General features: G+C 57.2%; 1 protein-coding gene across 1 annotated transcript in view; it reads right to left on the bottom strand.

Moving 5' to 3' along the window:
- Positions 1-591: 591 nt before the first annotated feature.
- SARNP (SAP domain containing ribonucleoprotein) overlaps positions 592-21,884 on the bottom strand; it is a 31,901-nt gene continuing 10,608 nt past the window's right edge. The window contains exons 10-11 of the mRNA XM_064474539.1: positions 4,770-4,859; positions 592-2,965 (exon numbers count right to left, since the gene is read on the bottom strand). Coding sequence (XP_064330609.1) covers positions 2,924-2,965; positions 4,770-4,859 — 132 coding nt within the window. The 3' untranslated portion in view covers positions 592-2,923. The remainder of the gene's footprint in view (positions 2,966-4,769; positions 4,860-21,884) is intronic.

Below are 21,884 nucleotides of genomic sequence, written 5' to 3'. Positions count from 1 at the left end.
GAAAGCCGGAGCCAGGCAGCGCAGCCTACGGCAGCTCCTCGCCCGCCAAGCTCAGGATCCGGCCACCACCGAGCCGCAGCCCCGGGGAGCTCCCGGACCCGCAGCCTCCCGCCACGGCAGTCCCCGCCTTGTCCCCGCGACCCCCCAAGCTAGGAGAGAGGGGGCCGAAGCACGCGGACACAGCGAAGCCACCAGGTATCTGCGCTTCCCCTCGAGTTCTACGACGACCCTTGGTCCGCAGCGCCGAAGCGGCGGCCGCGCTGCCGCTTGCACGTAGCCCTGGGTCTGCATCACGGCCCGGCGGCGGCTCCGAAGGGCCCGCGCAGCTTCCCGAGCTCAGCGGGAAGCGAGACCGACCCGAACGAAGCGGCGAGGTCGATCCGGAGAGGCGAGGGGGGGCGTTAGGAGCCCGGCCAGGCCGCACCAAGTTAAGGTTAGGACGATCCCTAACCGCTGGCGACGGCCCGGCCGCGCAGGGTCTCTGCCCCGCAGCCGCGGTGGCCAAGCCTCCATCTGCTCCGGCTCCCTCCCGGCGGCAGCTCCGGCCCCGAGCCTCGGCCGCGCCATGCATCAAACTGACAGATACCAGAATTGCCTTGGAGAAGCAGTTTTATTATGAAACCGAGAATGAAATGCAGTGTTTGCCCTGGCACACTACAAAACATTTCAAGCAAACAACCAGCCAAGAGATCATGAGCCAAATAGAAAATACATCTTACAAAATCTGACATAAAAAAAACCAAAAACAAAACCCCAGAATAACGTTATTACATTAAATCAGGAAGGAGCAAGGGAGCTTCGATTCACTCAGCCACTGACAACCCAAGACACACGACGTAACCCGGACCCCGTGGCTTTTAGCTGCCCTTTGGGAAGGTAAACAAACGTCCAAGGTATTGCTTCGAGTCACCGAGGGCACACGGACGCAGTCAGACTGCAAACATGAATGGGACGGAAGCGGGTTGAAGACTTCTACGTTAAAAATATATATATATTGCTTATCAAGAATCAGGTCTAAGCCTCTGAAACGCTCGATTTGTACACACACCCGCTGTTCTCTAGCATCGTAAGGAACCAAGCACGGACAAGGCCAACACCTCTCCGGTAAGAGGTTACGGTCAGAAATAAGAATCCCAGGACGTCAGTCTTCAGACGGGAGAAGGATTTCAGCCACAATGCCCACCTCAGAGTCCGGGCAGACAGACAGACAGACCGCTGCCTCCGCCTGGGGCCGAGGTATCTGTGGGAGGCAAAGCTCTGCACAGGGTGGGAGACGCGGCGGGAACGAACGCTTGCGAGTGAAACTAATTCTCTAGGCAGGCAAAGGAGGAAAGGGCGCCAGGCAGCTCCTCTGCCCCGGCGCTGCCAGTCCAGCCCCACCGGTGCGGGGTCCTGCGCTTCTCCACGGCCACCGCTTCTTCCGCCCGCGCACGCCGCCCCGGGGAACCGCTCCTCACAGCTCCCCAAGAACGAAGGCGCCGTCCGAAACGCTAAAGCGGCGAGAAGCGCGTCACAAGCTGCGGCAGCGCCGCCTTCCGCGTGACTCGGCCAAATCGTGTTCTGTAATTTCACCAAAAATGGTTACGGACGGCGCAGCAGAAGGAACCGTGTTGCCGCTCAGCTACCAAGAGCTTCCGCACTCAAAACACAGGTCCCAGGGCAACGCCGGTGCCCTCCCGCACCGCCTGGCAGCTCGGAGAGGACTGAGGCTTCTTCAGCAAGTCTGCGAGTTAAGCCAGCTCGGCAGCTGCTCTGAGGCAAAGAGAGGACAAGATAAGATCCAGCCTGAGAACAGGCACGGGACAAAGCGACTCTGCTGGTTTGTCGTTTAAGGAGGGAAATGTACAACTGACCTTTGAGGAACCTGGGAAACGAGGGTGAAACGCCACGAGCCGCAGAGGGCCTAACAAGGCGGGATAAATGAAGCGGTGGGAACAGGCTCCGTTTGCGAATGCACCGCTACGTTTTCCTCCTCGTTTTAGGACACCGGTCTTGATCTAGGGTTAATCGGCAATTCTTGCTCTGACAATCCCCATTAGCCTCACCCGGGGGAGGGAGGCAGTCGCGAAACTGCCCCACGCGTCGGCCATCACACACGCCGCTTCCACTTTTGAATACACGAGACAATATAAGGGAGAAAATCCCTCCCTGACGTTCAACCCGTCAGATCTCAGACGAGCCAGGGGTAAGACAGCGGAGATCCAGAGCAGGACTCGCGTAACGCATCGTGCTCTCGAGACGAGGCGCGTTCTCGTCCCAGCTGCTGGGAGAGACCACAAGAGCGCTGAAGCTTGGGGCCCGCTCTCACGGGGCCGAGGAGGGACCAGGGAGCCCGAGAGGTGGAGACGGCATCGGATGGCAAACACACACACTTCACACCGGTCCTTGCTTCAGCAGCGTACCACGAGTCCTTAAACTAGAAAAGCAGCTGCCGAGGGCAGAGCAAACCCTGCTCCATCTCCCTTCCTCAGCGGCTCCCCTTCCTCATCGCAGAGCGGGCAGCGCGCTCCTGCCGCTGCTCCGTCGCCCGTATCTGCCGGGCAGAGCGTGACCCTCCCAGCGGCACTCGGAGGGCGCCGGGACGCCCTCCCCCTCTCCCCGCCGCACGGTACCTCCGGCGCGAGCCGCTGCGAGGACCCCGCCGGCGGCTGGGAAGCCCCCGGACCGCAGGACTGCGGGCTATGGGAGGTGCGCTGAGAACAGTTTCTTCTTTTTGCTCAACTTTTCTTCATTTCTAAACTTGGTAACTTGAAAAAAACGTAAATAGCACAATCATACAACTACGGGGGATTCCCTGTCTACTCATCACTAAAACCTAGAGAAACAGTGTGGGAGTGAGAGAAAGTGGGGGAAAGAGAGAGAAAGGGTATGCACGCACTCGAGAGGCACACTGCAAATGGGCTGAAGCTAAAAAGGACGGGCATCAGACGATCCCAAAGCGTTCTGCTCTTTTCCTCTTCTTTGCCTGCAGGAAGGAATTACAAGAGAGAGAGAAAAAAAAATCAAGACCAAAGAGAAACAAACAAACAAGTTCTTTAAAGTCTCACATGACCCGATGGCGAATCTACCAAACGCTTGGCATCGGCAACAACGCCGGAGCTCGGTGGCTCCGGCCCCTTCCTGAGCGCACCAAGGCCACGTTAGTTTGAGGGAGCTACCGAGTTTGTGTTCTAACGCTGGGACAAAGAGTGCCCCGAAAGCAAGGAGCAGAAATATACAGTGCCTGAGATACAGTGCTGCTGAAGTCACTTCGTCTTGCTGGCAATGCGCTACAAAGGGGCTGAGCTGGGAACAATGACTACTTCAGAGGCCTGGAAACCCTTCCAGGCAGTGGGGAGGTGGGAAATGTAAAAGGGCAAAGGGTTAACACTCTCCTATTCATGGAGAAGGTGAGAGGGACACACTAAAACGCATTAAATATACTATTGCGTCTCTCAGATATGCCTTTAAGCCGATACACGAGGGGCATATAAATCTTAATTTTTAGCAGGATAAATAGCCCGGGGGCAACAGAAGCCCTAATCAAGAATCTCCAGGGGAAAGGTGCATTTGAGTGCACACAATACCAGTAAAAAGACCTTTTTGTTCCAGGCACAATCTCCAAGTGACCTAACGGAAAAGCATGGAATCCCTCGCCCAGCCGCCCCCTCCGCGCGGGCCGGAGGGGCTCATTCTCCCATGCTCAGCAGAAGGCTGGGAACGCCGCTCCCCGCTTCACGCGGGGCTGCGTTTCTGCCGTAAACCCAAAACAAAACACACGCGCGCACAAAAAGCCCCTAAACCCCACCTGAAGTGTTGAGGCTGCTCTTAGGAACCAAACAAAACCCGCTTCTTGCCTGGCGAGCCCAGGAGCCGCCTGGTGAAGCAGCTTCCGAGACCCGACACTCGCCCTGCCCCAACCTTTGCCGTTCGGTTGTTACCGCAGGGCTCCCCACCCCCGAGGGTCCCCTGGTCCCCAGGAGAGGGGTGCCTGACTCCGGCTGGCCACGCCGGAGCCGTATTTACATGGCACCATAGGTGTGCACGGCCCTCCCCACCTAACATAACGTAGGAGCTACTGCGCCGGGGCACAGCCTGCGCGGTGACTTGGAACAATTTGAAGCACAGGAAAGAGTAAAAGCGCATAAAAGAGCACAAAATTGCCCTGAGGCGCTTACAAATTTAAAAGATGGGCCAAAACCACAGAGGACAGAACAAAGCATGGAGGAGAAAAGTTGGAAACAGGGTCAGCATCTCAATCCTCATTATATTGTAGAGTCTCCAGGGATTTATTGATGAAGACCTACAATAGCATCCAAGGGGACGCAGAGGTCCAGGAGCATCCAGGACACGGGGAATTACAGAGCTCATGGGGCAGAGTGAGTCAGCTCAAAGCGAGGGCAGGGGGAACCGGGGTGGGAGAGGCTGGAGTAGAGCAGATGTGCCCCCCGCCTCTCCTGGAAGGGTCCGCGCCATCCTGCAAGAGGAGCTGGATGCCAACACGTGCTGGCACGCTCCCGTGGCTTGGTAGACTCCAGAGCAGCCTATTTCCAGAGGAGCCAGGGGAAAAGCCGTGACAGATCGGATGGCAGAAGCTCAACGCTCGCTGCCAGGGAAAAGAGGCTGAGCGGCCACGGGAGCGCACCCACCCACAGCTCGGGGTCAGCCCCACGCCAGCCCAGGGGACCCGGCGCTGAGCGAGGCCCCAGGTGTGCAGAGTCACCCCAGGACCGTCACCGCTCCCCTCGGCACCCTCGGCCGCTCCCCATCCGCTCTGGAAAAGGTTTTACCTCTGTGTCCTCTGTAGCTCCAGCCCCGGCTGAACTCGTTACAATGCCAAACCGCTCCTTTCTCTTCTTCAGTTTCTCGTCTTCTTCACTCTGGCACAAAGAAGGACGAAGATTTATTTTGTTGGCAACGCCCCAGGGTGCTCATTTAACGGTAAATCATGTCCCTCCTACCCCCACGCCTCCCGCAGTCGGCTACCAGAGCACCTGCTAAAAGTTGGAGCAAGGCAGCGGAGACGCCGAGCGCGGAGCGGGCTGCTCCTCTGCCTCGGCAAAGCGCGCCGTCCGGAGGGGACGGCTCGCACGCCATGGGGAAGAGCTCCTGCGGAGCACGTCAGAGAACGCGGGGGGCTCTGGTCCTCCAGCCGTGATCAGCCAAGGCGCACAAGGGCAGCGCCCACACACCAGCCCGCGCTCGACCTCCGCAGCCCCCCTCGTGCCTGCTCGACGTTACGGCACCGCGTCGTCTTTGCTCCGCATTTCTTCACACTCAAACCTGAGCGTGAAGGAGGGTGGAAGGGAAGGGCAGACGCTCGTCACAGCCACTGGGACAGGGTGCGGGGGGCACGGGCGAAGGAAAACCCAGCCTCGGCAGCCGGAACCTCACCTTTGTCTGGATGTGGCCCAGGAAGGATTTGGGGGAAGCGTTTACCGCTGTCGCAGGGACCTTCGTAACGCCCTTGGGAAAGGGGGCAGCAGGTCTCTGCCAGTCGCCCCACGTGCCGCTTCTCTGGGAAACGTGCTCATTTGGTGACGGAGGCTCGGCACTCGCCCTATCTTCCTAAGTCTCATTTCATTTTTTTCCAGCCCAAGCAAGAAAATTTCTACTGACGTTTCCCAGAGCCTTCCAGTTCCTGCTTCTCAAGGTTCTCCAAAAAACCTGGAGGCTTTTTACCTTCGCTGCCATCACCCACGCCAACGTCCCAATCGCCAGTAACAACCAAAGCCATCATCGCCCATAAAAGCCTCAACACATCCATTTTCTGCAGATTTATTCCTACCTCCGGCTGTTTCGTGCCTCTTTCAGACCGTTTCCACAGTTAAGGCTGCCCGATTACTTTGCAAGGCTCCTACCACTTCTCCCTCCCCTAGCATTAAGTACATCTCAGAGCTCTCACCCCCCATAACCCCACCCAACGCATCGCGGTACCCAGGGGAGCGCGGCTCACGAGCCGGCTCTCGCTCGCCAAAGGGTCCCCGGCCGCGCCGCCCCGACGCACGGCTTCCCGCCGCGCCGAGGAACGAGGGGTACCAAGGCCGGAGGAGAAGAGGGGCACCACTGCCAAGAAAACACGCTCCACCTGGCTCAACCGGGATTAGCCGCCAAGCGGGGGAATCAAGCTGGGCGCTTATCCGTTTAAGCTCGAGGTCATAAACCACGCGCCATCAGCAGCCAAACATGTCCCGAGTGGCACCGGCGCCCCGTTAGCGAGCAGCGGGGTAACCTCGCCCCGCCAATACCTTACATAAACGAGGCCACAGCGACCCGCTCCGCGCTATTACTCCCGGCGCGGACGCGTGTTGTGGCAACAGGGCCGCCCGAGGCGCTGGAACCGAAAGCCCCGAGGTTCTCACGAGCTCCGGCTCCGTAGGAAGCTGCCAGCAGCCGCGGCGCCAACACGGCTGATTCCCCGCCACGCGTTACAGCCCCTCGCCGCAGGGACCCCTGCCGAACACCACGGCGAGCGCTGGCAGCCCCGCCGAGCCCGCAGCTTAACCTTCCTTCCCAGAAATCCTCTGTGCAGGACTCCTGAAGACGGCTCCGTCACCGGGACACCGCCGCCCTCACCCACCTGCCCTATTCTGCCGGTCTTCCCTTCCGAGGTTTGATAGCTACGAGCAAAGGGTAAATCACCCTTGGCACTCCCTGCCCGCCCCAGCCCTGTTTCGGGGAGGAGGGCGGAAGGTACGCATCTGCCCGGGGCTCTCGCGGGGGAGCAGCCGAGCGCCCGCTCCCACCCCAGCACTCAATCCAGGCTGGGCTTGCTCCAGCTCTCAGGAAGAAGCAACGTCCCAGAAAAGCAGCAAAATTCGAGGGCTGTGAACAAAGGACGCCGGGAGGGATTATCCTCACGGGGACGGGGAAGGAAAAGTTGGGTGGCTGGAGCAGCACGACGCGCGCACAAGCCGCGGCCGCACAAAGAAAATCCAACCTGGGCGTTAGTGACAATAAACAGGCTCTTCAAAACCATCGCTGCTGCCCGCGTGGTTTAAATGCCACGAGCAGGAGGATGGCCCCAAAGCCCCTTCCAAGAGCAGCAGCGCTGTGTCTTTAATAAAAGGACACGGGAGGCTCCCAGGGACCGCACCGAGCTGTGGGTTCTTATTTATTTTTTCGGTAAGCCACCCCCACGCCTCCCGCCCCCACCGCTGCCCTGCAGGGAAAGCACATAACCGTCCTCCTAAATCAACACGGTCCTAATGATCTCGCTCACTTGACCCCCTAGCACGACAGTGTCAGATGCAAACACGCGTACAATAAACTTCACTCCATCTTTAGCTTCTCGCTGACAGGTTTTGATTCATGGGGTGCTGAAACCCATCTGAGGAAAATTACCTCTATCAAAACGCTGCTATCTCTGCATCTATCAACCCCTGGTAGTGCCCTGGGGCCGTGCTCCGGCGTGCAAATGGGTGCACCAGCATCTGCAGGGAAAGCTGACCTTTCTGGCAGGATGTCAGATTTATTTTCTAACCTTACTACTTCTAGGCTTGTTCCCTTTGCGCTCACGCCATGATCGTTATTTTGTAGTTTGTCTAAAAAAAAAGGGAGGGGGGAAAAAGGGTTTATGAAGGACTCCGAGCCCTGAAGCAAAGTCTTTCCTGCGATCTGGGAGCATTTCCACAAGCATATCGATGTATTTGTGCTCTATGTGATCCCAAAGCTTTAATTTTGACCCCTAAATGCCATCTGGGGGACCACAGGGCGCTGGCGCAGCTCTGCTGTCAGTAACAGCATCCCGCCACCACGGGGACCTGCCCTGGGATCCGCTTCCTCTCCCTACGAGATCCAGGCTCCCTCTTCATCTGGAGTGCCCGGTCTAAACCCCACGGACCCCAGGCTCCGAGGGGGCAGGCTCTGCACCGCCCCAGGCAGAATCAGGCCCCTCTGCCCCCAGGGCTGATGTCCCCAAGCCGCTGCCTACCCTCTTCCAGGCAGGGAAGAAGGGAGCAGCATCCCTCCGAGCAGCACCCCGAGGAACCTCGGGCTTCAAGCGATCTTTTTTTCCTTGAGGCAGGTGACACGGGTGGGGAAGTGCCCTGGTGAGCACAGGGAGAGGTGCCGAGGGGCAGTAGGGGCCGTACAGCTCCAGACTGGAAGAGTACCTGTCAGCACTGCTTAAATCCAGGTTTAACAGCTTCTCCTCTGGCTCATATCACTTATTCCCAAAAGAGAGAAGGATCCATTCAAAACCCGGATCATTCCCTCCCTCCTGGGCAAAGGCACAGTGCTGGTCCTGGAAGAGTTAATGCCAAAAGGCATTAATTCGTGGTTTCCATGGTGCGCAGAGCTCTGGCACTCGCGGCTGCCCTGCCAACAGAGCAGATCCCGGCTCCCAACAGAGCAGATCCCGGCTCGGGGCAGGCAGAGCACAGCTGGTTACCTCTGAACTCCGCACAGGAGCTTCCCGCAAGGGAGACTCAGCCCTTCGCTGGCGGCGAGCCCGCCGCTCTCCTCTCCCACCTCAGCTCGGCAAGCTGCGAGCAGCAGCTCCTGCAGGGCGGGATAAGGAGCTGCGGCAGCAGTGCCGCGCCGCGCCGTTCTGGTTAACTTCCCAAGGACTCAAAGTTTGTACAGAGGGGAAAGACCCGCCGCCGGCCCCGCTCTCAGAGGGCGGACATGTAGATTCCCAGATCACCTAAAAGCATCTCAGTGCCTTTGGCGTTCAGGGCAAGAAGCAGGACAGCCGCCCTCGGCCCCCAGCGCCTACGAGCTTCTAATAAATGATTCATCACGAGCGCCTCTGATCTCTGCACCGAGCGAGCTGCTGCCAAGGACGAGGCCTCCGAGGCCCCACCACCCTCCAGCACATCCCCCTCTGTGCTCACAGCGCCCAGGTCTCAGACACGTAGGTTAAACCGCAGCTGCTCCAGGCGCGTGCCACGAAATGAGACTTCAGGAGTAAGGTCAGGCTCATCCCGAGCAGCTGGGGAGGGTGAAGGGTGAGGAGCCGGCCCGGCTCTCCAGGAGACCCTGACACGGATTCAGACCAGGGGCAAGGGCCCAACGCACGGGAGATGCTCCACGCGTTCAGCTGTCGCCTGCAGCTATGCCGCTGTCAGATCACAGCTCGCTGCCCTGGTTTGGCCAGGCTCCTTGCACAATAACAGCCACATAAAAGGTAAGGCAACAGCCTTCAAAGGCGCAGCTCCCTGGCGTGCGGGGAAATGACTCGCTTGGTGCACCCACTCTGTGTTTTAAAAGGCCACGTCGCTATGAAATCTCTGCCCCCGAGGCCAAGTTTCATGCTGCATGGGCAGAGTGCTGCTTTCTCCGCAGATTAAAGCGTCCCCAGGAGGAAACCGCTCTGGATTTGCAGATGAAGCCCGGAGTATCCTCATCACAAATGCAGAGAGACAGTCACGAGCCTCCATAATCGCATCCTCGGTGTTTTCATTCTCGGAGGATGGAAGGGTGTGTGCCCACATGTGTGTGTAAAGCTGGACCCTTCTGGTCACTCTCCTGTATCTCGCTGCAGCATGACGGATGGCAGGATGAAAAGCAGAGCCCTGAGGCTTTCAGGCGATGGTAGATTAATGATGACATGGCCTTGACCTCCAAAAGGTAAAGGTTATGAAACACTCAAGGGTAACTGGGCTTCCAATTTCATACCCGGAGGGTGAATGACAGCAACTGATGGTTTTATTCTCAGAAACACTCCAATCCTAGGACGCGCAGCTGTCACCCACCACCTTTTTGAAATTCATCTCAACGTATTTATTCCTCCCGTTTCTTTCCCCTCGTGGGCTCCGAGTGCTGCGAAGTCCTTCCGCAGTCGACGCTCCCCGACGCCAGCGAGCGCTCAGCAGGGGACGGGAAGCGACAGGGAAGCCCGGGGTTTGTACCGAACTCTTCCCCGTGTGCCGGACACCCCTTCCCATTTCCATCCGCAAAACTGCCTTCCACAGAGACCTTCGCCTCCGCGTATGCAGAGGAGGGCGCAGGGACGAGGAGCGACGCGACGCTCCTCCAAAAGCCCGACAACACACAGGGGTGATCTCCGGCTGCCCCTTTCAAGCCAAGTCAGCACAGCTCTTTCGTCTCCAACAGCACTTTGTGCTTCCAGCCCAGATCTGGAGCTGGTCGCAGGGGGAGACACACTGCGGCCGAGCCAGCAGAGATAGTCCCAGCCTTCCTCCAAAATACCACCACCACGAGGGCTCCACTTAGATTAGATACACGCGGCAGGAATATACATTAAAGTCCCTATCACAGTCCTTATACAAACAGCGTTAGAAGGACCCTCTGTTCTGCTGCCATGTAGGAACGGCTTTTAAACGGCACAGCTTAAACAAAGATCACACAACGCAGGCGGATCCGAGGGCCTCCACGCACTTCAGAAACATCAAACACAGCTTTATCTCTGTGGGAAATGGACAGCAAACCCCCAGCGCCAGCAGCTCGACTCGGGGACTCGGAGAAACGTCCCGTTTGCCGCCTCACAGCGAGACGGTGGCGACATCCGACGCAGCTGGGTCTCGCCGACAGCCTCACTCAAACACACCCTACGCCGCTGGACGATCTGCACCCCCTGCTGCCTCTCCCGGACCCAGGTTACAGAGTCAGTCCACAAAGACACCTAAAGTTAGAGCAAAGCTCGATCTTCTGGCTCCCTTCGTCTGCTCAAAAGCTACTCTCGGTGTCTGGGACAAGCCTAGTGCAGGACCAGGCCAAGCTGCAGGTCTCTGAAGATCTTTATTTATGAAAGGAGGTGGGAAGCATGAGGAGCACAAGCATTTAAAACGCCGTGTCTGCTCTGGTTGTATGCCGGGGAGGTCCCCACTTATTCACACTAACGAAGCCTGAGCAACACCGGATCAGTGCCTCGCTGCTTTCTGGACTAACTCACCTCCCAGCAACGTTTTTTTTTACGCAAGCTGAGGGGAACAGGCACCCCAAGCTTGCTCCTTGCCCTTTCTTCCAACGTGCATCTTGGAAAACAGGTTGGAAGGCAAAAAGAAAAAAATCCAGTGAAAGTGTTTTCCCATCCATCGTGTTGGGCAGGAGCCGCGACAGCCGGCAGTTCTGAGGTTTGTCCGTGTCAAGACCCCACGGCTCTCACAGTTAGAAGTTTATGCTCACCCCAAACGGGATCAGCAGGGGAGGAAGGGAAGAAAGTCACAGACATGTGCTAAGAGTACACCTGCAGCTCTGCCAGCGCCGAGTTGAAAAGCATTCTTCGACTTCGACGTCAGGGATGAAACAAACACGTCAGGAATGCCGCACGGGCGAGCGACGGAGACGCGCTTCAGGTGCGCCACAAGGCAAACGGCCTCCGAAGGGGCTTTTCATCTCTTTGCACCCGCCGAACAGCATCTTAAATGTCACAGGGCATTTACAGAGGCTCTTCCCTCCTAAAGTTCACCGGCGCCAGCGCGGGAAGGCTTTGAGGCGAGCCCCGCGCGTCCGGCGCCGAGCCTGGGAGCGGGTTTAAGAGCGATACACCTGGCTCTGCAAGGGGAGGCCGGCAGAGTTAAAGCCACTTGGCAGAGCACGAGAGTTTTCCCTCAGAGAGTCCAGCTGTTATTAAAAAGAGGCAATCGGGCGATGACTAAACATGATTTGAATTGCACATTAGCCCCACATTTACCCAAAAAAAAAAAAACAAGAAAAATCCATTCTATTCAAACCCAACAAGCGCAAAAATGACAACACACCACGGCGAGGTTAACCCTTCCCCGGCAAGCGGCAGCGCAAATCCCCACGCCTCCGGCAGGCAGCGGGACCCGCCGAGCCCACCACGCTGCCGGGTCCGGCAGACCTCGCCGGCCAGCTGAGAACTGCCCCGTTGTGCCTGCGTGCTGCTGCTTTACACACCGAAAGAAGTCCCTGTAAAAGGCGGTGAAATTGTGGTGAGTTTGTAGAACTAGGAAACCACTGGGTGCAAACGCGCCCGCCGCACCGCAGCCGACAGCAAGGACGACGACCGGAGCCACGCACATTCATTCTCCCGGGGATCCCAGGGTCCATTGCTTGATTTTGACTCAAAGGCGGTTTTATCCAGGCTCTGTGCCCACACCCAAGGGCCTGGGAAGCAGGCGAGCGCCCACCACTCCTGACCCCAAAGGTGAAGGATTTTTCAGTAATAAACGAAGCAGGTTGGGAGAGAGACCAGCGTTTTGTCCTGCTGCCAGAAGCTCCCGAGGCACCCGGGGCCTGGCAATGACTTTGCACCCCCTGACCGACCGCTGCAAAGACGAGTCCACGGCTCAAGAGAGCAGAGTTAGCGACCCAGCCGTTCAAATATGACCAGGGAAAACTAAACTGGCCTGCAAGAAAAACCGGCAGGGCAGAGCAGCACCTCCCGGTGCAATTGCGCTGCCCGGAGTTTAATTATAAAAGGCTTTGTGCTAATCTACAAACTAACCTCCAAGCAGAGCAGCTCAGCGCTGGCTGCGACTCGGCCTTTCTCCCACCATTTACACCTGGTTTCTCTTTTGGAGGAGCAGAGCGAAGGCTGCGTTATCGATTTTCTCTTCTTTTCTCTGCCAAACAACTCTCCTGAGCTGAGGGCACGGCCGGACCAAGCCTTCACCCAGGCGATGCCAGGGGCCGGCTCGCGTGTGACTTCTGGGCCGGACACTTGGTTTCTCGGGCCCCAGACCATCCTCCTCCCAGCAGCAGCGCAGCGACGAGTGGAACAGCCCCACCTTCCAGCGGAAAGGCAAAGCCCGAATCCTGCGGAGCGGGGACACGGTGCCGAGGGTCGCTCGATTAGATTTTGGACTGGAGAAGTCAGCTGCCTGACCCCAGCAAGGAGGAACCGCCCTGCAGGAAGAGTGGACATCCGAGAGCATCCCGGGCTGCCCCTGACCAACAAGGCACCACGGGAAAACCAAACTGCACGACTCGCGGAGCAGGAGGGGAAACGCACAGGCCGACAGCCTTCGCCCGCACACACCTCCCGCGCCTCCGGCTCCACGCGGATGCTCGTCGCTTCCACGCGCGCAGAGCCTTCAGACCTCTTTCAACCAGAAGAGATAAAAGGCCGTGGGTAAAGCACTCCCAGAGCACCTTACGTTTGATCTTTTATGGTCGCTTCATTTGGTTTCCCCAGTATCACTAAAAAGCTTCGGATTCTAGCAGAGCCCGAAGGGGAATGTCGCGAAAGAGCTGCCGCTCTGCAAATATTCAACGAACTGAACGCTACCAATTGTTAATTCGGCGCATTCTTTCCTCCGGGATGGCAGCTCGCGTGCCAGCGAGGCCCTGCCCCGGCGTGCAGCTGGCCAGCAGAAACAGCCTCGTCCGCGGGGACCCCTCCCGGGCACAGCTCCCCTGCGACCGCCCGCTCACTCGCTTTCACGTCTTTTAAATAACAAGAATGGCCAGAGTCCAGGAAAAGGTATATTAGCCACTAAATTACCCGCGGAATTAAGCTGTTCCATCCCAAATGTTATTATAAGACCAGGTTTTTAAACAAGCTTCTTTTGGCCCTGCAGGATGAGCGTGCTTTGACAAAGCCGGGCCCGGGAGACACCCAGCCGCGCGCCCGCAGCATCGCTGCAGGGTGCCCGCTCTCAGAACCCTCGGGAGAAAGGTACTCGAGGTGGTCCTGGCTCTGGATCCACAGTCAAGGGTCTCCAGCCTGGGGCGAGCGCCTAAGCACCCCGCACCCCTCAGTGCCCTAAAGGGCCTTCCAGAAAGCGCGGAGCTGGGAGAGATCAACTCTGCCTTCGCTCACCGAACCGGAGAGGGGTTTGAGAAAGCCAGGCTTTCCGTTCCCAAATCAGTTAAGACTAGGAAAACTTTTGGGGGCTGAAGCGTGTGGATCGTTTGCTTTTACGGAGGGTTTTCTAACGCTCCTGCAAAACCGCCAGCACCACGTGCGCGGCGGCGAAGAGGAAGCTCAGAGCCCCCCATAAAAGCCACAAACCCAAGACTCGGCGCAATGTCACCACAGAGGCCGGCGCTGCCGGGGGATGCAAAACCGTCAAGTCTTCCAGGAACAGAAAACACTGCTTAAGTTATCTTAATTAAAAGGATTAAACGGAAAGGAGGGGACGCTCGGCAGAACAGGGCGAGGTTTAATTCGCCAGCAGACATTCCCCGCCGCCCCCCTCCACATGCGCCAGCACACGCACCCCTCTCTGCGTTTCACAGGGGGGTTTGGCGCTGGCTTTACTTTTGTCCTCCGCGGTGAAGAGGGGTGAAGGGGAAACCTGACTTTGTTTCTCCGGCTGAGACTAGAATAGGCTCTGGAAGGCCGGGAGCGAGAGCTGGGTCTGCCATTCTTCCCCGGCCGCTCCTCCAAATTCCTGCAGCCAAATGGTTCAAGAGCCCCTGAATGGGACATAATGACATCATTGATTGAATCATAATAGAGGGGGAAAGGGGGGGTGGGGAAAAGATGTATTTGTGTTACAGACAAAAGCGAAGTTCTGTTTCACAGCGGGGACCAATGAAGAACCAGATGACTGGGCAGAGGGAGGTCAGAGAGTCCCCCAGCGTTGTCCCCCCCGGGAGCGAGCCCTTCGCCACTCCCCGAAGGTTTGTCCGGGACGCGGAGCCCTTTCAGCCGGCGCCGGGATCAATGTGCGAGCAGGAGTCCCCCTGACCCCGCGCGGCGCTCTCGTCATTTATTTTTAAAATGACATCGTGGGTGTGTGTAAGTGCGCGTAAAGGGCTGGGGCGGAGGGGGAAGCGCTTCCGAAGGAATAATGGAAAACACCAAATTGCTTCAGGAGCTGCAGGCGGCAGCAGGCGGGAGCGACGGCGCAGCACCAAGCCACGCCGTCACTTCGTGTTTGTTTGTTGCACAGCAGCTTCCTCCCTTTGCCGTAGGGCTGCGGTGACCACGTCTCCACAGCTCGGGGACCAGGTTAAGCTGGGCCACGATGGTGCTGCACCGGCAGATCCTGCAGCCCAGCAGAAGACCCTCCAGCCCTTTCGGGGGGCGGCTGGATGCCAAGTTGACATTTCTCTCAGAAACCAAGTTATGTCTTTCTTCAGCTGCTGTTTTTCCATCCTGCCTAGGTGAAGGCTGGAGAAAACAGCACATGATGCCCAATAAGCACTGAAAAGATAACAAAAGCCACAGTCTTATCAGGCGTAGAAGGGCGTAAGATGTTCTCACGTGGCCAACCACAAGAGTTTCCAGTACAAAGAGAAGGACAACAACAGGACGTACAGATTGCACCACCAACCCCGGAGTCGCCCCCACGCACAGGAGAGCCAAGGGCAGGCTCTGGGTACCCTACGCCACCCCCAGGGTGGGCACGGGGGCTCCAGCCCCCAGAGCGGCCGGCTCTCGCAGCACCTCCCTCTGCTTTTTCCTACAGGCTGAAACCTTCACCGCCAGGTCCCTCACGCCCTGAATTCCCTCAGCACCAAAACCCCAGTCACTTAAGCACTGACCATAGTAAACGGCAGCTCCACCTTTGCCTGACGTGGAGCTTATTCACAGGGAAGCAAGAACTACCAGGGGCTTTGCAAGGGCTTAGAGCGCCAAGTCAGAAGGTCCAGAACCGAAAATTCAGGAAAGCCCTGGCGGTGCAAGCAACAAACCCCCCAGCAGAGCCAGAGGGACAGGAGAGTCACCCTGGACAGGGGTTCATGGGAGGCGCCGGGGAGATCAGGAGGAGCCCAGTCACAGTGACGCCTGCTCGCAGACGTGGCAGCCAGAAAGCAGCCAGCGTGACGGGAGAACATGCCACGACCAAGACAGGCACAGGGCAGCTCTGCAAGCCCAGCACTGGCCACAGCACCCGCTCGCTGCCATCACGCCAGGCCCGCGCCGCTGCCCACGCCGTCCGAGAAGGGGAGAAAGCCAGTGGCAAGATTTACAAGAGCGTGGGTAGCTGAGGCAGCAGGAGAGAGAGAAATTATTTTTGGATATGCTGGAGAGGAAATGCCAGAGGGGAGGAAATAACAGCAGCTGAGAGCACAGGTGACCGAGGGTCACAGCACAGGCACTGGGGAAGGGACGCTCCGAGGCGCGGGCTCTCCGGCTTCCCAGCCCCTCGGGCACAGCAACTTACCCGCTGCACAGCTGAACTTGAACCCCTCTGGCACAGCTGAGTTTTAGGGGAGCAGCAGGAGAGCACCAGCGTCTCCACCAGGCGAGAGGACGGGCTTCCCGGGAGCACAACGCTTGCGCTCCTGCGCGGTTACGCGCCTGCAGGCAGACGGTCAACCCGAAACCATGAAATTACGCTCCCACCTGAAAAGCGTAACTCCTAGTTTGCTACAACACACCTGAGGCTCCTCATACCTCGTGCGGCACGGCCGAGCTTTGCGTCTCATTAACTTCACTACTTCCCATCAGCGTGACTCATTCACGGGAGCAGAGAGTAAAACGTTTAGAAAAGCAACGAGGATTTCGCTACTAAAATAGCGGAGAGACTGCGGAGGCAGGAAACTTGAGTGTATTTCAAGCTTTTAAGATCTGCCTAGCCCAGAAAGGGCAACAATGCCTTGAAAGGCATCTCAGTCCGACACTTGTGCTTCAAATTCATCTTTACTCGCCTGCGCGGGAATCAACCCGCACAGAGTCAGTCTCGTAGCAGCCTGGCACACACGACCACTGAACACGCCGGGCAGAGGCTGGTTTCTCCCACACCCAGCGACTGCAGCTGCTCCACTCCATGGGCACACACCGCCTCGAGCTCCTCAGGGCTCCTGTGAGGTTTCTGCTTCGAGCAGCAAACCTAGATTTCTTTTCCCCTGCGTACCAGTCTGGAGTTATTTGCAAGGGACAAGGCTGGTTGGTCAGAACTCATTATTTGCCTTCTAGGAAACACAAGACCTCAATTTCCTTGCACAATCCCATCGTACACCAGCTGGATCACCAGGGATCAGGACTGGAAACCACAAATCCATCCCTCTTCCCAGAGGGGACTGTTGCATTGCCCTTGGCCAGAGTGCCCTGGGCCAGCGAAGACAACCACGCCCTCAAGGGGAAGCCTGCTTTGTCTTAAATGGAAAAAAAAAAAAACAACACAAAAATGAGGTCTGTTAAACCTATACATTTTTCTTGTAACCTCAGGTCTTATTTTGCAGGGGGTCGGAGCCCTGGGAAGGTCGGGGTTCATGTCTTCAAGCACACCAGTAAGCCACGTGCTGGCACACAGGCGGTGCCCAGCCTCCCCTTCCCGCGCCACGGCCCCTGCGGCAGCTGCTCTGCCCTGCGCCTCGCAGCCACGTTGGGCAGCATCCAACAGCCTGTGTCCAGAGGCACTCCGGCACGGAGCTTCGCCACGTCCGGGATGGGGATGGGGAGGGCTCTCGGGGTGCAGGAGTGCTAAAAACAAGACTACACACGCCCCCCACTACAAAGGGCGAACATAAACGCCTCTCCCGCCCTGCCCTCCACCCAGGGATGCTGCCTGCGCCGGCGACTCCATCAACAAACCCCTTCCCTGAGCGACCCCGGAGGGGGCAGGGGCGGCGGAGGCCTCGCTTACAGCACCCTTGTGTTAGAACGTCCATGACTGCCAGCACTATTCTTCACCTTGTCACTTCCCATTATCTTAAACCAACAGGCCCGCATTCAGCGGCTCAACTTGGAAAATAGTGACGTCGCTTCGCAGGGGCCGGGGCAAGGAGAGGCAGCGAGGGGACGGGCGGCACGCACCCATCGCTACTGCGGCGCGCAGCGAGCCCGGCGCGGACCCTGCGGGGCTCCTGCCCAGGAGCCAGGAGAGAAGAGCACGTTCCTGGAGGATTAGCGCTCACTTTCTGTAAATCCTTACAGGGGCCAACTGGAGACTGTCCAGTTTACCTGCAAAAGCCTTAAGGCCGGAGCGCCCCAAAACCTCTCTTTCTCTCCTGGAGACTGAGGTTTACCTTTTGATACTGTTTCCTATCTGCAGGCAGACCCGCTCAGCAAAGGCAAAAAAAGGCATGAAACAGGTTGGCCTGGGTCGAGCCGCCTGCCGCCGGGCCGCCCACGGGCACCCCCGCAGTTAGCGCGGGCTGACGGCTTTCCGGGCTCACACAGCCGCCTCTCGCCGCCTTCGACGCTCCTCGCTAGTCGCGTTATTTTGTACCGGGACCTCCCGACTCCGATTCCGCACGCCCATGCGATTCTAGCTGCATTCTTCTACCTGACCTAGTTTCTACTTTCTGCAGGACTACCGAAAAGCTTCTGTAATGAGTGAAAACATGAGGCGTGTTGGAGGGCTTTGCTCTTTTACTCTTTAAGCCAGGACTATTTTTTAAATCTTCTCCCTCTGTAAATCCAGCTGCTTTAGTTACCACTAGGCCAACGCAGAGGGAGATGGAAAATCCTTTAAAAATTACCCAAAGCAGCTTTTTAAAATACCTAAAAATATTAAGATTTAAAAGCACACTGTCATGGGAATTTCGGGGCACGGGGAAAGAAGTGCAGAGCGCGGCACCGGGTCTCTGCCCGCAGAAGGCTCCCGATCACCGTGCCGTCTATCACGACGCACCAGCTCCTCCACACGTGGCACGTTACCCTGCCACTCCAAGGGAGAAAAACTCCTTTTCCGTGGCTGATCTGAGAAGTGCCACGTACTCCATGAACCCACCCAAAAAGCAGAACTCGTGCGGGGGTCCTGAGGAGGAAGGATGTGCAGACAACACGCAGGCGAGCCGTCAACTTCTCGGGACAAATACAACCTCACCACGAATTTACGGCTCGGTGAAGACACGTTCCTGGGCCGTCTTTTATGTGTATTCTAATCACAACGCACTACAGAAGGTGAGGGCGCGCGGCATTAAGATGAAGCACACAAAGACAAGAGGCTGGCTTATAACCCGGAGGAGACGGCTCTCCTCCGCTCTGCCACAGCAGAGACTGGGTAGAAAGCAGAGAGGACGGCAACAGAAAGATGTAAAGCTGATGACAGCCAGAAAAAGTGAAGTTTTGGGGCAAAAAACCAAAAGTAGCATTCAGGGGCACGTGCCCTTTCAAACAAGGCAGGAGCCACCTCTTCAAAGCGACAGCAGAAGGTATTTCTTGACACAGCCTGGCCACATAAGCCAACCACGCTCCTCCGGAGCGCAGGCGTATACCCCCACGCGTGACTCGCCCGTCCCTGGTGCGAGCTAGGAGCAGTCCTCGGCCACGAATCCTCTCTCCTTTCCTGTGCCAACATCAGCACGTCTCCCCCACCACCACCCTTCGCTTCCTTGGTGGTTAATAGCTTCTCATCCGGGGCTGGCAGGGGGTGTTTGGAAAGACTGCAGGCAGAAGAATTATCCAGGAAAAGGATTCCTCCTCAGCACGTTATTATAAGCTTGCTGGAAGCCAAACAATTAAGCCAATTGTTTTCTCTCTCTCATTTAGCTGTTTTGTATACACACGGGCTTTCTGCCGGTCCGCTGACCCCTGCTCCACTCCAACACCACACGCACGTCACGCAGTCAGCCTGCCAGCTCGGCCAGCTGATCTCCGGCAAGCGCAGCTCTTATCTGCTCCGTGTAACACACATTCTCATTAACCGGAATTAAACCAGCATTAATCTAGAATCGTGACCGATGGCCGTATTAAAGCATTAACTCTTCCCAGCCAGGAGAGTCAGTACCTTTTGATCAAGGGGCTACTTTGGCATCCTGTGCTGCTGCCGCTGCTCAGGATCCGAGCTGGGACACCCGCAGGGCTCCCGACATGTCTCACGGCTACAACGATCCGGCCGTAAAATGGAAGACTTGCAACAGGCAAAGGAAAAAAAGAAATGAAGTTATTTAAGGTGACACACTGTTTGGGAGTCGCGCTCCCCGCTCCGCCTCGCTACAGACGGGTCACTCCACCTCTCACCAGACACAGACGCTCCCCTCTGCCCCGAGAAGCCGCCGCGCCGGTGGCGGGACAGGTTCCCCACGGTGAGGGATGAGATCGCTAGGCGCGCAGATCGAGATTTGCGGCAAAAATCCTTTGTTTTGCCCCCCGCTCAGGGAAACGCGCTGGGGAGAAGGGGGCTCGGAGCGGGGACTCCCGGCTCGGGGTGACCTCGGAGCAGAGGCGCTTCACCTCTCTGCTCCCAACCTCTGAACGGCCGAGGGTTAATCAGCTAATTGCTCGTAAGGCAGTTTGAGGCCTCCACGTTAAAGAGGAGATATAAAAGCCAATTATTTTAGTCATCTGTTCGGATGGGGAAAGGTATTTGATAATGTAATACAAAGGTGGCAAACAGAGCTTTTATGTTATCCCAAGGGCTCTTGCTGTCCATTTGGTGCCAACGCTTTCTCAGCAGGAGACTTACAAGGCTATTTTATACATAAAGAGCAAACCACCCCCTTGGAGAAATGCTTCTGAATCAGAGCCACGACACAGGCAGCTCCCTCTGCAGCAGCAAACCCTGCATATAAAACACGCAGCTAAACATCCTCCCCTGGGGAGCGGCGAGTTTGAGGCTTACAGGGAGCAGCTGCTATAGAGAGGGAACATTTACAAGTGTGGGGGGTTAAGTACAACTAACAGGAGTCAAGGGATGGTAGCTTTAGGTCAGCGAGTGTGTGCTTTAACAGGAGGCCTCCGAGGGGAGAGGCAGCGCTACAGGGAGATAAACGTTTGCTTGATTTATTTTAAAAATTAATTTGATGGCCCCGTGCTGCCTTGAGACAAATGAGCACCTGCCTCTGCTGCTCCAGCACCGCCAACCTTTCTGTTCGCCCGCTCTGCTCCCAGCGACCGGGGTCTCGCTTCCCCTTTAGGCGGAGAGGAAGAGGATTTCAAACTTGAAAGATTTCTACCCCAGAGGGCTAACAGAGCGGCAAGGGGGTTCAAAGCTACAGATGAGTTCACAGCCACTAACGCAGCTCTGCATTTGCTCCCTGTGCACAGCAGGTCTGAAATCCCCCTTAGCTACGATTCTCCCCCCCACATCCCTACCCCTCCCCAAACCAATTTGAATAGGAAATGAAGTGTGGCTCCGGGGAGACAATGGTTTATTGTAAAGTTTTTGCTGCGACGCACGGTATAAAAACCTGCCAAGACACATGTAAACATTCGCAACTGCCAGGCTCCTCCGTAATGAAAAGCTATAAAGAACACCCAGGTGGGAAGCACAATACTACCAGCTAATTAAAGTAACCAATAATATTCCTCCCAGGAATGCAAGAGTGTGTTCCGCTCAGTGGGAGAAGCCACTTCTAAGCCCATGAACTCGGCTTCCTGGTGGAGCAAACAAAAAAGGGACACGGCGCGGCGAGCCCTGCTGCTGGACACCGCTCCAGAGCGCGCGGCCGGAGCTCGCGGGGCACACAAAGCCCAGCGCCGGGCGAGCCGGCGGCTGCAGCCGGCCCCACCACCGACTCCTGGCCGCGGGCACGTCGCCTTCCCCACCGGTCGGGCTCCATCTGTACGAGGGGCAGCAGGTCGCCACTACCCAGAGAGCTGCGATTGCGAGGTCCCAGCTCCCCAAGCCGTTCGCCAGCACTTGGGTGCTCTCAGGTTTTTGCCACACGCAGGGACCACGGCGCAAGCGGGAGAGCCTGTTCCTGCCATAAGCCCCGGCTTCATTAAGCTGCAGCCGCACAATCCTACCCAGGGAAGGCCACGGCCATAAACATTGACAAGGCATATATTCCTCCTGAAAAATGGGAGCTCCTAGTGACAGGGTTAATGATGTTTGAGCAGCCTCTCACCCTGAGCTCCACATATCCCAGCCTTAATGCACTGGCCTCCTTCCCCCACCCCCAAAGGGACAGGAGGAAGGGGGGGGGAACAGCGACCTCCAATGCCAGATATTTTCTACATCAGTGAATTCCCAGGGCCAGCGGAATAAAGCAGAACACTCGTATGTGGAGAAACAGGCAGCAAAAAAGGTCAAACCCGTCCCCCCGAGGAGGAGAGGGGCTTATTTCACAGGGATGGAGCGAGGACGAACCTCCCCTGGCTCTTACCCTTTCCCGCACCGAGAGGAGAGGTCTCCATGCCAACATCATCCAGCTGTTGTAGCTGGACAATTCCTTTCACTCACCACTAT

The sequence above is a fragment of the Phalacrocorax carbo genome, chromosome 27, assembly GCF_963921805.1.
Source record: "Phalacrocorax carbo chromosome 27, bPhaCar2.1, whole genome shotgun sequence".
Classification (NCBI taxonomy): Eukaryota; Metazoa; Chordata; class Aves; order Suliformes; family Phalacrocoracidae; genus Phalacrocorax; species Phalacrocorax carbo.
The sequence above is the reverse complement of the archived record's forward strand: the minus strand, read 5'-3'. Positions and strand labels throughout refer to the sequence as shown.